The 16,368-nt window shown below is 42.0% G+C and overlaps 1 protein-coding gene across 1 annotated transcript in view; it reads right to left on the reverse strand.

Moving 5' to 3' along the window:
• Nucleotides 1-16,368, reverse strand: part of dock4b (dedicator of cytokinesis 4b) — a 127,976-nt gene that overhangs the window by 47,065 nt on the left and 64,543 nt on the right. Inside the window, exons 13-21 of the mRNA XM_073481179.1 lie at nucleotides 14,953-15,078; nucleotides 11,412-11,536; nucleotides 10,238-10,400; nucleotides 6,908-7,014; nucleotides 4,954-5,107; nucleotides 2,937-3,034; nucleotides 2,730-2,813; nucleotides 1,591-1,691; nucleotides 573-654 (exon numbers count right to left, since the gene is read on the reverse strand). Coding sequence (XP_073337280.1) covers nucleotides 573-654; nucleotides 1,591-1,691; nucleotides 2,730-2,813; nucleotides 2,937-3,034; nucleotides 4,954-5,107; nucleotides 6,908-7,014; nucleotides 10,238-10,400; nucleotides 11,412-11,536; nucleotides 14,953-15,078 — 1,040 coding nt within the window. The remainder of the gene's footprint in view (nucleotides 1-572; nucleotides 655-1,590; nucleotides 1,692-2,729; nucleotides 2,814-2,936; nucleotides 3,035-4,953; nucleotides 5,108-6,907; nucleotides 7,015-10,237; nucleotides 10,401-11,411; nucleotides 11,537-14,952; nucleotides 15,079-16,368) is intronic.

The raw sequence follows: 16,368 nt of genomic DNA on the forward strand, positions 1-16,368 counted from the left end.
TTCACCATTTTATTGACCAAACAACTATTTGATTTAACAAGAAAGTAAGTATTATTAATAATAAGAACCCTGTCTAAAGGAGATGCTTCAAAACAACCTAAGAGTAGACTTTCTATACATCCCTCGTGCAAGGAAACCCTGCAAACACATCTGCAGCGTTCCACTTATTCATTATTTACAGAGTGACAGAGTAACATTTACGTCTGGTGCAGAATGTGTTCTGTGAGTGATAAATGGGGGAAACCGTACTGCAGAAGCCGCAAATGTGCTTCTGTATCTGCATGAGTCATTAGAATAATGTGATGTGGATCCCCAACACCAGAGGCGGTGCATTTCTGCTGATTAAAATTGCATGCGGCGTAATAGATTGAGGAGGGGAATAATGAACGGTGCCGCGATGTTTTCGTTGCTGATGAGCGGGGGAAATTAGCCCGAGTGGCGGACGAGAGGGAGAAAGTTTGTTTGTTTGCATTTCTGGATGCATCTGTGTTGATGTTGTGTGTGTGTGTGTGTGTGTGAATATGTATGTATCTCAGCGTGCCCGTGTAAGTGTGTGTGTGCTAGAGCCTCACCTTGAGCACCTGCTGTATGTGATCCTGGTGTTCGGCGTCGACAATGCGGTCCACGTACCACTTCAGCACTTTGATCAGGTCCCTGGAGAACACACACACACTATCATTGCTCACCTCTGGCTACATCGCACATAGCTTCTCTCCGTGGATTTAGCCAACACAGATGAGGCAATGCAGAGTTTTAACATGAAACATTTCATCACACAAAGTTTAAATCGATTCCAGAGAAGGTCCCATCACTCTACTGCCTGTTTTTCATAAATAAAGCTGAGAGTTATGACCTTAGGGTGATGCACAAATTCAATAAAAATGTTTTTGTTGTTAGTTTAAAGAATTTATGATGAAACTCTAAAAACCGAGGCAGATATTTCAAGAGACATCAAGAAAGGCAGAGAGATTACTGAATGAGAGCATTTTCTCATTCTGATCACAACTGGATGACGCCTTCCTTCCCTATCAATAACTAAATGTAGTTATAATAAGGGAAAATTGTGATATGCATGAGCGCTTTTTGTGTTAATTAATTAAGATGCGACACCTCTGATAGAGCAATATCGCAAGTATAAAGAGTTTAAAGCAGATGGATGTGGCAGCAGCATTCTGTACGTGTGGAAGCATAAAGAGTGGAAAAAAAGAAGAAGACGAAGAAGAAAGAGACAGCAGCAGCACATAATTTTACAGGTACAGAGAGTGTGAAGAAGACAGCTGGTGAGAACAGCAGGTTGTGAATATGTGTGTGAATATGTGTTCGTGTGAGAAGAAAATGAGGATAAAGAAAGCAAATGCAGTTTTTACATTCCACTTTTCGACAGCCAGGGGGCACCAGAAGCATTTCGTTCACACGACTGCTGACTAAATCTCAGCAGAGCTGAGTGGAGCTGCCTCTCAACACTGACGCAGGTTCTTGCCCATGTGACACAGTATGTCATTAGAATACAATATGTGTGTTATTGTGCGCTCAAGGCACTGCTGCAGCCTCGAACATTTTAAGAAGTGGGAGGCTGAAACTGTTACGGACCTGTAGGACAAAGCTCCGGCAAAGTGGCTCTCGATGTAGGTGTCCATGACGGGTTTGAAGTGCTGGAATTTGCTGTCCTGGAGGAGGTTGATGATGTGGACCTGGAAGTAAACAGGGAAAACGTTTTATCTAAAAGTATTCTTTGACACTGAAGATTAATTTCTGACTCTTCTTAATTTCATGCCTTAAATGACAGTTTCCTCTGTATTCCTCTTCAATCTGATTGAAATCACTCTGATTAGCAAGGTTAGCTACTATGCTAAGCTTGAGTTCAGCTAGGCTCACGCAGGGATTCCCAAACTTTTTCATGTCAATTTGATAATATTTTGTCCCAGCATCCACAATTCGATGAGAATTTTGCTTTTCCACGTTTTGTAACAGAAAGCGTGTGATGCCCATGACCAAAGTAGTCTGACATTCTGTCACTATTTTACTTATGGATGGAAATATACTGATAATAAATGAGTCCTGTATTTGTTGGTAACCCACTGGAACCCCCTCAAGGAACCCCTGATCTAACACACTGTAAAGTCTGTAAGTTAATAACTTCCACTGTACTTTTCTGAACATCTAAGCTAACAAAAAAATGCTAACAAAACAAAAAGGGATCAAATATTCCAGATATGAGGACAAAAAGAGAATAAAAATAGATATCAACATATACAGACATCTAAAAATGTAACAATACAACAGAGCTGAACTGTGGCTAAACTCCATGTTTCCCTTGTTGTGAAACACTGAATCTGTCCGACCACAGAAGATAAGTCCACTTGTCAGACTCGTCGGATTGATCTTCAGACCACAAAAAGGGAAACTTGATGAGTGCCTCTGCCCGCTCGACCTTTCCATCATTGATAACGGCGCGCTGAGTCGGGGAGAGTGTGTTCATATGTCAGTGTGAGACTGATGCGGGGAGAGAGACAGAGATCGATCACCCGCTCTATCAGAGCAGCGCAGCGTAACCGGGGTGAGATTGGTTCAGCGAGCTGTGTAGCGTTACATCACTGGATCTTTCTCCGACAGCTGGCTTGTGTTTCTGTTTTCTGACTGGATGAGATTGCGCTTGATACGTGAGGGAAAAGGAGGAAACATAAAAATACGAAAAGATCCGCGGAAGTCCGTTCGACAAGCTTACTCACCAGTGAATCAAACACCTTGAGCCCGTATCTCTGAGAGCTTTCGTCCAGAATGCCAAAGAGAGTGTCCAGGGTGTCCTGTAGAAACTGTAGCAGGGAGGAGAACAAGGGGAGCACCACATTAACTTCTCTCGACTTGAAGTTAAACATGTCGACTGAAATCAAATCAGTGGGAGCAACTCTGCGATGAGAATCTGATCGTAGACCTACTTTGACAATCTCCGAGCCGTCGATCTCCTTCAGCTTCGAGAGGCTGTCGTTGATCCTCTCAGGGTGGGCTCTCCACTTCAACAGGTCCAGCATATCACCTGCAGGAGATATGACAGTGAGCGAAAGAGACACAAGCGCAATAGATCACGACGCTTCTTGTGTTTGTTTGTGCGCAGGATCATGAGAGGGGAGAGCACCTCAGATCACAGAGCATCACTTCACCCTTCAGCTACAGCCCCCCCAAAACTCCTCTGAATCCAAACAAACGATGACATTTTCAAGTGCGGCGGGATAAAGGAGATAGAAAGTCATTTTCCTCAGCCGGGGTCCCCAGACGTACGCATGAATAAAACATACGCCTCGAGAAGAAAGTCTTCTCGCTGTCTCTTTGGATTCAGTTCAACCTGAAGCGTGGCTTTTTGCAACTTCGTGTGCGAGTTTTGTTTGTGTGTTTGCGTGTGTGTGTGATCGTGTTTGTTTTTTACCAATCTGTCACGTATTCCTATACTCCCCTAATCAATTCACAGACGACGTCAAATGCATTCAGGAAATTACCAGCGTGCTGCAAGGAAATTGTGCCCATAGCTTTTTATGTTTATGTATTCTACCGTCTACTTAATGAGGTAAGAAATGATTTATCATTCACTGTTTTTCTGCTGTCTGACAAAACGCTGACAGTGTCTGGGAAAGTTTGAAACGCATCAGTGACTCGCTGGAGGAAAACAAATGTCCTCTTGTGCTGCACACTTTATATTTCAATCCATTATTATTGTTGATATTGTTTGCTGTATAAATAAAGGTGATGAGCAAGTCCGGCTGACATAAGACTACAAATCCCACCTTGCCAGCAGATTCCTGAAGGATTCATTGGTTCATTAGTGAGCACTGCAGACTGGAAGCCATTTCCACCATCCTGCATATTCACAGGTGACTTCACACACTTGGATGTTTTGGATGGAAATGTCACTTTGTCTCTTGCACACCTCCTCTCCTCTTACCTCCACATTTATATTTAAAGTTCACCCAAAAATGAAACTTTTGTCGTCATCTACTGAGCCTTAGCTGAGTGAAGTTTTGCACAACCGAAGTAGATGGAGACTTGTTTTAAAAACGTAAACATCAAAAGAAGAAAAAACATAAAATGGCTCCATACAGATTGTCAGGCGTAAGCCAATTGTACATTAGCCCAGGATCCCAGACTGATTTGGAACAATGTTACTTGGAAAGACTTGGAAAACGCTGGACCAGCTGTATGGAGCCATTTTATGTTTTTCTTTTACGTTTTAAAACAAGTCCCCGTCTACTTCAGATGTTAAAGGGAGAATGCTGCAACGCTGTTCTGCTGTGAAGCTCCAGAAATGTTTTAATTTTGGGTTATTTTGTGAACTGTTCCTTTAAGGCATAAATAGAAATTCAAATACAGTTCCTAACTTTTTGTTTACGCAGTAAGTAAATATAAATAAAATACTTTAAATGGAACCTATTGCTTCTTCTTCATTAAATAAATATCTCTCATTTCAAAAGTTTAACTTCTGGATACAAGATGTCTCCAACTTCCGATGTTGGTGCAGGATCGGCTTCCTAACTATTTGTGATGTCACAAATCATGCTCATAGGCCCAACTCTTGGAAATCTTCAGTGAGCACAGAGAAAACTGACACTTTAAGCAATGAATGTGAAAACAGCCTCCTGGTGACAAACATCCTTCTACACGGTGAAACAACAGTTGTTCTCGTCAGAACAAGAAGAAAAACACATTTCTGACAGGAGGGAGATTTTAAACATGAGGCACTAAACCACTTTGTTTGCCTCTTATGACGTGTTGATCACCGTCTTTGGTGGCAACAGTTATCACCTACTCACTGAGCTGCACAGGAGCGCAGGAGCAGCTGGTGAATTAAGTTAACTTAAATTTCAAATGTGACAAGAGATGGAGCATAGCAGCCAAAAAACAAAAAAAACAAAAACATCTCACAGGGCCATTGTCCAAAATGTCAATCTCTGAGTCTGAGTTTACCGTTCTGTGTGAGCTTGGTGGAGCAGAGAAAGCTGGTGATCCAGAAAGACTCTTTGGTGCCTTTCAGGGTCTGGTTGTTGGACGGGAGGTTGGCCTTGGAGAACGGCAGCTTCAGGTAGCGCGAACAGTCTGCCAAGTTGGTATTCTCCTCACACTGGAGGGGGAAAAAGAAAGAGGGGAAGAAAAGCACACATTTTTGTGAACTGGCAGAGGAGATTTATTGGAAAGGAGAAGAATTTGTCAGAACATTTCATCGGCTGCAGGCTGTGCATCAGTCACGATTGAGACGTGTAACGCTATTGTGATCAATCACAGATCCCTCGTGTTATTTTGGGGGATTTCATGTGGAGCCTCAACGCACAGCTGAGGCAGCTCCGAAGCTACCACACGGTTTGGACTGATTCTACTGTGTCTATTTTGGGTCCGAGGAGAAACTAGGCCATGCCAGTTTCATTGAGCTTTTCAGCAAACTTCCATCTGGCATCAGAGCGGGGCCCTTTTCCCCTTTAACGGTGGGAACACACACACAAGGCGACCGGAGTCGTCCTCTAAAACTGGCAGGCGCAGGTTAGGCTGGTTTGGCAGGGAAAGGAAAGGAAGACATTAGCAAGAGGGGTTGTTGTTTAAGACTGTACAGCTAACAGGGAAAACAAATAATCAGACTTCTGGCCGCTGTTCTGCCTCGCTTCCAATAAAATGTATGAATGCGCGCCATGCTTTTCTGTCCCTCCGCAAAAGCCTGAGGTTTATGCACACACCCTTCGCCTGCAGCTGAGGGAGAGCATGTAGTCTGCAATTATTTTGAATTACACCCAAGACGCTCTCGCAGTAGCTTTTTAACCAGGGATGCTGGCCATTTTACTGGCTTTTAGTCTTTTGATGTGTGAAAAACACAAAATGTGTGAAAAGATGGGCCTGTTAGATGCAGGAAAGCTAACGTAAAGGTCACGCTAAATAGACACAGAGACAGAGTGGACTCAAAGTAAACATTAACACACACTCGCATTTTTAATTCAGCCTCGCAGCTTGACAGTGTTACGTAAGCGGACATTACTCATTGGGCCGTCAGCCTGTAATGGAGCGATGGGAGCCGTTTGTCAGCCCGTTGCACCAAAACAGTGTGATAACAGGATGACCGCATGTTGCCGTTCAGAGCGAATGATTCACATAATCAAACGCAGTGTGTAATCCTGTCCGACGTAGCCTTGGCGACACCTGCGAGACGCTAAACAGAGCAGGTTCGCTTAAGAGGAATCTCTTAAAGGCAATTTAACATTAAACAGAATGACAAGAGTTTTATCTTTCTGTTGACTGAAATTGCACTTTTCCATTTAAATATTACCTCAGATTTATCATGCAAGCACTTAAGAGCAGATGACAGTTGGCAGTTTTGAATTCTGCCCCATTATTAAGGGTGCACTACTTAGAAAATTTAATCAGAAGAGAAATATCAACAGTGACTGCTTTTTTATGCCTAGACAAACTAAGTAAACAAACTCTTTGTTTTCATGACTGAATAAACAAACTGACCTTAAAGGACAACACAATTCCATACTGTTTTATTCTGTTTATATGTGGCGGACCCTGCCACCTTTCTAGCTTCAAACAGTGTTCTGGGACCTTATTTTCCTCTGAGATCAGCTCGAAAAGATAAATAATCCAGTTTGTATCATTATCTCATTAATATTGTAAATATTAAACATAGTGCCCCTTTAAGACAATAACACTGCAATTGAGAAATGTCTTAAAAACAAGTGAGAATGCAGTGAAAACAAAAGTGAGGTTGTCACATCCTTTTCATTCAAAATAAAGCCTCAATCTTGGCTGGAATCACACATCAAGATGAATATTAATCACTGTACAGGTGCCAAAAACAAATCCTGCAAAGCACACAGTCAAACTGATTCCATGTTGGTCATTAGAAATCTCGGTGCCGAGTGTATGCACTTATTACCTTATGGATAATGAGCTCATGGGTGCCATCTGGCAGAGTCCTGCCATCCTCCTGCATCAGAGGAACAAAGGAGTAGCCAAACAGTTTCTTCTCTCCCTTGTCTTTAGCTGTCAAACAACAACACATGGACACGACATTGAATCCAAAATACACCAGCACAGGCTGCGAGGGAATAAACAAAACAAAAGCTCAGATTATGAAAGCGGTTATGCAATGCAAAATTAATTAGTTGGATAAATGGATCTGATGCTCAGTCTTCAGTGTGTTTATGCCACTTGAATTGCAAACCCAAAGCTGAAGACTACACATCACCGTTGGTGATGGAAAAAAAAAGCACCAAGGAATGCAGCAATGCACCTGCAAAAGGCAGAGAAGGAATCATGGATATAAACAATTTCACTTGCATTTAAATATATTCAGCATGCTTATTAGGCCTCAAGAATGCACACAGTGAATTTTGGAGAGAAACACTAAAGGCAGAAACATGGTCAGCGGACGCAAGTGTGCCAACGCAACAATGTCAACGCCATGTTCTGGAGTGAGTCACCTGAAAACTGTAACGCAAGCTGCAGTCTGAGTGTTGCAGCTTGCGGGTGCCCCTTCTGTTCGGGTTCACTTCTGCTCAAAACAAGCATGGCTGACCAGTTTGACGAAGCTCTAGCTGAACATGTCAGTGTCCGTCGGCGTGTTTATGACACTCGGTCACCTCTTCTGTTCTCTGGTCTCTTCCTTCAGCGCAGTAGGTACAGCAGTACACATAGACACTATGTTAGTTTTCTACAGCGCCCATATCGAGTGTCACGATATGGGAATGTCTAACCTTAATATTTATTACCATGTTCAAACAGTGAGGGCAAAGAATTTAAGACAAATAAAACCAGGCTTGTGTACTGTGTGTGAAGTACAACAGCATCTAAGTTCATTTACTTTTGACCTACATTACGTCGCTGTCGGTGAGAAGCGAAAGCGAGAAAGCGCAAATGGTATATGTGTGTATCAATACTGGGGATGCGTGTTCGTGCCAGCTGAGCCAGCCGTCGTCAGTTGCATTTTCACACTTGCATGGACCATGTTTCTGCCCTAAATCAAGACATGGTATATGATACATTTAACCCTTGATCACACCCAGCACATGTCATTGTTGAGTGTGGTCTGTATCAGTTTTACCTCAAACAACAAATATAGTGTGAGGTTTGTACTGAGCAAACCCTTCATCCGCTGACACACAAACTCAACCACCGGCAAAAGGCAAAAACAAGATATTTAGATGCTGCTAAATTAATCTTGGAGGGCATGATTAAAGTGGGCTGCTGTGTTTTTAAGAAGCTTTTCTGGAAGCTCTGGGCATAATTTGCATTGTGAACACATGTAATCTGATTTATCTGCTGCTTGGGCAATAAAGTGCTAATGTTCGCACAGCGGGAAGTGAGAAGCGTAATGTTTCTATTCCCTTTCATTGCAACACAAGTGATTCATTTAGGCAGCATCTACCAGAGTCTTCTGCGAGAGTGTGTGTGTGTGTGTGTTCACTCTCCCAGGAGAAGCACAAGTTGCACTGTATTAAACTTTTTAAATTGCACCAAGGCCATTTTATTTCTCTGTTGCTTTGCTGTGATTAAGTTTGTTTTTTTTTACATCAGGAAAGTTATTACTAACAAAACTCAAGACTGTAAACTTTTGCTTTTTGTTGTGCGTGGTTCTTTTCTGACAGGTTTTCCTAATCTATAAACCCCTTACAGCCCTGGGTGCTGAGAGATTAAGAAAGATTAAGAGGTACTGCGTGAAACGCAGGCTTAGCTGAGCTCAGCAGACCAGGTAGAGAGTGATGTGTGTTATTTCTGAAATCACTCTCCCAAACACACCATGTTACTACAGTAGAAGTTAATAATTTGGGGGCTTGTTAGGAATTCAGGGTTTTAAACTGGAAACGTGACGAGACTTTGTATCTTTATGCTGCCTATTAAAGGGCCAATATGTAGGACTTCAAAATCAAATAAAATTATTCAAAGAATGTGAATAAGTAGCAGTTTTGACAATGATGATGTCTGTGTATTGTGTTGTAGAGAGCTCCTGTATGCATGCTGCATGGCTAACTGAGCTAACTAGCTGAGGGCAGCTACAGTCAGCAGCAGTTAGCGGTTACTCTGGAGATGAATAAACAAACTGACCTTAAATGACAACACAATTTCATACTGTTTTATTTTGTTTATATGTGGCGGACCCTGCCACCTTTCTAGCTTCAAACAGTGTTCTGGGATCTTATTTTCCTCTGAGAACAGCTTGTTTATTCAGTTACGGAAAAAATAAATATCTCTGAGTTTGTATTATTACCTCATTAGTATTGTAAACATTAAGATTCTGAGATTGAATTGCTTCTCCAAAAACTACATAGTGCCCCTTTGAGAGAAAACAACTGCTCCTTTAACAACAGTAGTGTTTCTATTATAAGTACTTGTTGTTTTGTAAATTGCTCCAATTATTTGATTCAATAAACAATCAGCACCGTTGTTGCTGACAGGTCCCTACACTCCCCTTTAGCAAAAACTAGGAGACGCTGGACTTCCCTCAAACAAATTAATAATCACTGCTGCTGCATAACGAGTGCTAAAACAAGACAACATTTGAAAGCATATTCATAAAAACTGAGCTTTCTGTTTTGCATTAATTGAAAATGAGAGTCTGCTAATCATATTTCCTCAGGCAGGTTGTCCCTGAGTTTTGGGAGCCCTTAATAGCACATGTAATATGCTCTCCTCAGTTTGGTGTCACCACAGGCTCAAATTGGCCTCTTAATAGGCAGCCCTTGGGTAGCAATGCTAGCACTGCCAGCAGTAATAAGGCTACTATATCTACTGCACACAGACGCACAGCCTCCCAGCTTGGCTGCAAAAGGCATAATAATATCGCCTTGTTATGAGAGAGGAGACTTCTGCCCGCAGCCCAGAAAAGAGGGTAAGCGAGAGTGAGAGCGATATTTTGGTCATAATTAAAGTTTTTTGTCTCATTAGGAGGTGAGAAGTTGGACAAACTAGTCTCATTATGAAAAGGCTCACACAAGCGCACATTTATACACTTTGGCATTGTATATTTGGGGGTGGCAGCAGCCTCGGGGCTTGAGGCTGGAGGGCCAGCAGATACAAGCTGGCAGGAAGGGCGATGCTTATTGTGCTCCAAATTTACACCTCTTTACCTCCAACTCCCCTGGATTATTAAAAAAGAAAGCAGCACTTCAGGCGTTCACCTCTGAATAGATATGAGAGCCTTGAAAAATGTGTTCACTTAACCTTTATCAGATAAATAAAACATATCCAAGATCCTATTCCAACTTACTGGAGCAGTGTCGGAACTCAAACCGGACATGTGACCCCCGGAACATGTCGACCGGGATGGGCAGCTTGATCTGCTCCGCCCAGCGAGGGCTGTTGTTGTGATACAGCACCAAGGAGTGGTACTCATCTGCACCTGGCTCCCCAGCTCCGGCAGCCACGTGACTCTAAAAGACAGAGAGAGGTAGAGTGGGTATAGACAGAGGCGGAGGGGAAGAAGAAAAGAAAGAACGGGAAGTGAAGACAGGAAATGAGAGGCCCGAACTCGAAGGATGAGGTAAGGAGGCAGACATGAAGGACAATGAACTAATGAGTCAAGATAGGAATGTATTGAAAACCGCCCGAATGCCAATCGAGTGAGAGCGGCGCGGTTTACATGCGTGCGTTTATGTGTGTCAGAGGGTTGCGTGCTTTTGCGGCGGCAGCGGGAGCAGCAGCAGTGGCAGCAGGGTTATATTTGAGTCTATTTTCTGTTCAAGGCCGAAGCAGCGCAGGAAACCACAGAGGCAGACTGTCACAGCGCTGCACCAGAAATGGGCAACACACTGGAGAGACACTGCTCTCATCTGGGTCAGCGATATTTAAATGAAGAGTTTTGCTCCAAAATAACACACCCACTACTAAGGGAAAAAAACGAGTTAACTAAGGACATAAATACGACATTTAATGTCGTTGTTTAGACTTTAAGGTCCCATATTGGAGAGAGTGAGATTGCTTTTTTTATTATAAAGCAGATTTTGGTGCCACTGTGAAAGTTTAGACAGAGGGTTAATAGAGATGCTGCAGAAATGGACAGTATGAGAAAAATAATGTGTTTTCTTGAACATTAAAGGCGCAATATGTAAAAAATGGTGTCAAATTCATACTCAAAACAAATAGGGGGTAGCATATCAACAGAATAACTGCTGCTGTAGCTAACCTCAATAGATATTTCTGCAACACAATGCCAAAATTATTTCTTCACATTCTGTTGATCATTTTAGTTGATTTCGTAATGATTTAAACTAAAATTCTTACATATTGCACCTTTAAAGCATGTAAACATTTTCAAGTAGACACCTCAAAATGCAAGTATGAGCCTGAAACTTAGCATAACAGGGGAACTTTAAATATGGTGCGATATGCAAAATGGAGACAAAATAACTGTGTAACTAGTTAAGAAAAAAATGTGTTTTTACCTTGAGGATCTGTCCATCGATATCCAGCACATAGACGGTGATCTCTACGTTCCTGGCGACGCTCTTCCCACCCTTCTCAAACTCGCCTTTCTCCAGCGTGACGTAAAGGTCATTCCTCATCTCTCCTGCAGGTACAGGAAAGTAAAAGAGGCAACAGGGCATTGATTATGCATATGAGCGCGCATTATTAATGACCCCTCAGCAGCTCAACGACAACTTTTAGCGTAATGCTTCATGACAGGGGTGGACAGCGGTTACATTAGCAGCATTTAATGATATATTTTCTGCTGACGGGAAATCTAAGAGTGAGCTACGACCTTTGACCACCGGAGATTACAAGATCGAATATCCACTGTAGGCAGATTGTGTAGCCCATATCCATTTTCGAAGACATATATCATTTATTTTCTCAAGTCAAGTAGGTAATGTCAATAAACAAGAAAAAGGCAAAACTGGTGTGTTTTTTGACCATTAAAGCCTGTAAACCTATTATAGTAAATAAAATTATGAACCTGAAAATGAGAATAATATGCCTCCTTTATTATCTCTAGTGAAGTTTTGACATTTGGATGTGAGTAAGAGTATCATTTGTGTCATGATGTGTGTTTATTTACATATTCAAAGCCACACAAGAGTTGTTCCAGTTCTCCCATTAAACCACTGTCTACATTAAGTGCTCCATAACGATAACTTCCTGCTATTTCTACAAGTCAAGTCAATATTTATTTTTAGATTTGGATCTTAAGATGTACGGTCGACCAATTCAGCTGGCAGCCCTTTAATAACCTCATTCCGGCCCTTTGATCATTTTGTTAGTAGGCTAATTAGCAATTAGTTTCATAAAAATCAGGCCAGTAGTTTTTCTGTAATCCTGCTAACAAACAAGCACTAACTGAAAACAAAACCTCCTTTCAATACAATACATTTCATTATACCCTGGCAAATGTAAGTGTGTAAACAATAAACTCAGTGTCATAAAAACAATAACCAATAAACTCTTTTCTTATGGCTGGTGCTGCCAGCTGCCAAAACACTTCAAATAATAATCCCAGGAAGTAATATTCTACATCTTTTTTGTTGTAAGAGCAGCTGGATGTACAATGACTGGGCCAGGCAGGCACACATGTATTTCCTTCTGCAGGGGAAGTCAAAACACTGCAAAGCGCTCTGGGTAAAAAAGGGGATAGGCCTGTTTCCTCCGAGCTGTGGTCAGACACATTTAAAATAGGTCCCCTATATAACCTCTGTGTGTGTGTGTGTGTGTGTGTGTGTGTGTGTGTGTGTGTGTGTGTGTGTGTGTGTGTGTGTGTGTGTGTGTGTGTGTGGTGTGTGTGGTGTGTGTGGTGTGTGTGTGTGTGTGGAGAGTGAGTGTGTGCTCTCATCATATCTCTATCTCCAGGGTCAACATTGATTTTCTGCTCTTAACAACAATAACCATGGCAACATGAGGCACCATATATACTGTACACTCGCTCCACACACACACACACACACACACACACAGAGCTCAGGAAGGCAGACACACACATGGGGGCAGTTTCTTAATGTACTACTGGAAAAAGGGAAGTGGAGAGGGTGGGGCTAGAGCAGCTGGAGAAAGAAAATGAGGAGAGCGATACAGTCGGAGACAAACCCAGAAAAAGACAGAAAAGGGGAGCGAGACAGTTTTTTCGAAGCCCAAGGGCGGACTTACACAGGCAGAGAGGGTGAGAGCACTCAGCGTTAAGGGTTTGTAGTCAGACGAAGACAAAGAAAGAGACAGTGAACATAAATCTGTGTTAGTGAGGCGCTGGGGGACCCACAGTCTGTGGTTCCTCTTTATCTGTGTGACCAGACAGCACACCTCACTTATTTAAAAGAACGGCTCCTCTGTGGGTGAAAAAAAAAAGTCTCCGTGGACGTCCATGTCTCATACATGAGCGAACAAAGAGGCAGAAAGCTAATTCAGACACAACTTTATCCTCCTTACATGAAACTACGACATGGACGTTTGTAGCGTCCCGTGTTTCGTTTTACATTCAGGTGGTTTGTTCATCTGTTACCACGGCAACAAGACCCCATACAGCCAAGCCTTGGGGTCTCTGCTGGGGGGCTGTGTCATTAAGTGAAGCAGCAATCTAAGTGATGCCTATTTACCTGAATACCTCCTGAATATCTCATCTTCCTGAGGGCACCCTGAGGTGGAATTCAAATATCACTCCCAGGCAATAGGTAGGGATGTCAAGTGTTACCAAGGCAACTACAGTAGAGAATATATATCATAAAATGTATGGTCTAAGAGATGTCAGTGACATTTTACATAGAAATCAATGTTTTATTGCTTTTATATCACAAAAGCCTGAATCCCCACGTTATTACCGTATCTTCACACCTGTGGCCTGGTAAGTCTTTCCTGGGTTTATCCATCTGATGCATATGGAAATGTTTTATGTCTCCACCATGTATACAACCTTAGCCTGGTGATGGATGGGATACTGGATTAAAAAAATAAATGGATGGATGTAGAATTGGATTCCTAGCAGAAGCATTAACACAAAAGCAACTTCAGCTGGAAATCAAAGGACAAATATGTCAGTACAAGCTGTTCTTTGGTAGCTGAGTGATCTCTTTGATATGCAGTGTTAAAACACTGCAGCAGTGACTGCTTTGCACCAAAAATGCTGCAAAATAAAAGTTGTATATGTTATTGCTGAAGTGGTTAGAAAGTTTAATGCCCAGTTGTTACTAGAAGAGGCTTGTTAATGGTCCTATGTAATGAGATCTCCCTTTGTTTAATGCATTTCCTGTTTAATCAGGATCTTTGGCCAAGATATTACACAACTAAACTCTGAAAAATCAGTGAGAACTTGTTGAAACAGAATTGCTCAAATCATTTTTGATGACGTAAGCTGGTTAGCATTAGGGTTGCAATTAACAATTATTGATAATTATTGACTGACAATTATTTTCATGATGTTATAGGTGCAGCATGTAAGAATTGGCCACCTGTTGATTTCATACTCAAAACAAACGGGGGCAGCGTATCAAAGTAACCACTAACTGCTGTCAGCTGTAGCTGCCCTTAGCTAGTTAGCTCAGTCAGCCATGCAGCTGGCTATCTAGAGCTGGTGTTGCAAATGTTTGACATTTTTGCTTTCTTACTTTAAAAAATACTTATCGATTAACAAAATAGATGGCAATGGATTTTCTTTCAATCGATTAACTGATCAATTGTGGCACCTCTAGTTGGCATTGGTTGGACGATTTTGTTGCTAGTGCACAATGAAGTTTTCCGGCCTTCTATTCATTTCATGCAGATAAGAGTCACAACAGTAACTCAGTATGGGCTTGATCTTGTATTCAAGAGGTCTGTGGAATGCAGTCTTAGTCTAAAGATAGTTAAAAAGCTAGCTTCTTACATGCGCAGGAATAAAATAAGAAGTTGTGTATGTTCAGTAATAGGAAAGACAGCCGTAATGATCACAAACCCACAAGACTGGTGAAGTTCATGAACATACTTAAGTATTTCTTGTGCGAGTTGAGCTTGTTTGTGGCGTCCTACCTGGCATGATGACATCAGAGAAGCCCAGTTTCCTGGTGATGGACACGCCCCGAGTGAAGAGGACCATGTACTCTCGTCTCAGCTGCTCTATGTCCCCATGGAGGAGCTGGAGAGCCACTGCCAGACCTAGCAAGAAAAGCAATGACAAAATTCAAAATCCGAGATCATATTCCTTTACTACAGCTACGACATGGCCTTGATTTTCCCTGCTTCATGCCGTACCAAAGCCGCTAAATAAAATGCTCAAAATGTACCATAACACTGTTTCTAACACTATAAACAATCTTGTACTGGTGAGCTCAGGAAAAAGTATTCAAAAGGGCATATTTTCAGATTTATTACAGCCACATGGACTTGCGAACCAGACGGTTGTACCTGCCAACAGCGATACTTGTGCGTATAGGAAGCAAGCATCCACCCCCACATACATAAGCAAAATGCAAACAGCCTGTGTGAGTCATCCCCAGCACTTTTTTATTAACAGGAAATCCTACATGAAGGCGGTCGTCTCAAATCAATATCCTTATGCAATAACTCCAAATGTCAGCGTGGCTAAATTAAAGCACCGACTTGTATTTAGAGCTCAAAATGCATCTCCTTGATGTCTGCATGTGTGTGTCTGTCCACGCTCACGACGAGGGAGAGGCAGATACACAAACAGCCGAACAGCAAGGGAGTGTGTCAGAGACAAGATGACGGTGATTATTGTTGTGGCGGATGTTTCCAGGAAAGTTGGGAGGCAGTGGTGGAATGGTTCATTAGCCGCGAGGGGTTTCAGTCACACGGAGTCAACAAAGCGACGTGACTTGTTTGCAAACCTGCCAGCGATATGACAAAATATCCTGCACAGTGAAGACATGGAGCAGTAATAAGCAGCGACGTTGATGACAAAATGTCTGAAGTTTTCAGGCTCGCCACCAAATTGTGCATCACATACAAAGGTAGTAATTTGAGTGTGACCGATATATTGGTTGCTAATATTGCCTATCACGGACATATCATATTTGGGGCATATGTCGGCTGATATGAAGCAATATTATTTATTTTCTTTAGAGATTATTATGCGCAAAAGATGGTCGGCGGTGTTTCATTGTACTGATGTCATTTCAGACAATTCATTTTATTGTTAAACTGTAAAACATTCTGCCTCCATTACAGACATATCTTTATCACAAGTGTTTAATGACAACATTTGAGGGATCATTGTAAAAAATGTTGTTTATTTTTACTCCCTAACATCAGTTCCGGCCTAAGCCACAAAGCACGAGTACCTGTCGGGCTCCAGTTGTGCAAATTTAAATAATTGGCCCGGAAAAGGCAATACCTACAAACAAAATGCATCATTTGAGTTTTCTTCTATCTCTATTTTGACAAATATGTTCATGAAAATTCACTTAAAAAGTTCTGTTTTGCTAG

The sequence above is a fragment of the Pagrus major genome, chromosome 14, assembly GCF_040436345.1.
Source record: "Pagrus major chromosome 14, Pma_NU_1.0".
In the NCBI taxonomy this organism is placed as follows: domain Eukaryota; kingdom Metazoa; phylum Chordata; class Actinopteri; order Spariformes; family Sparidae; genus Pagrus; species Pagrus major.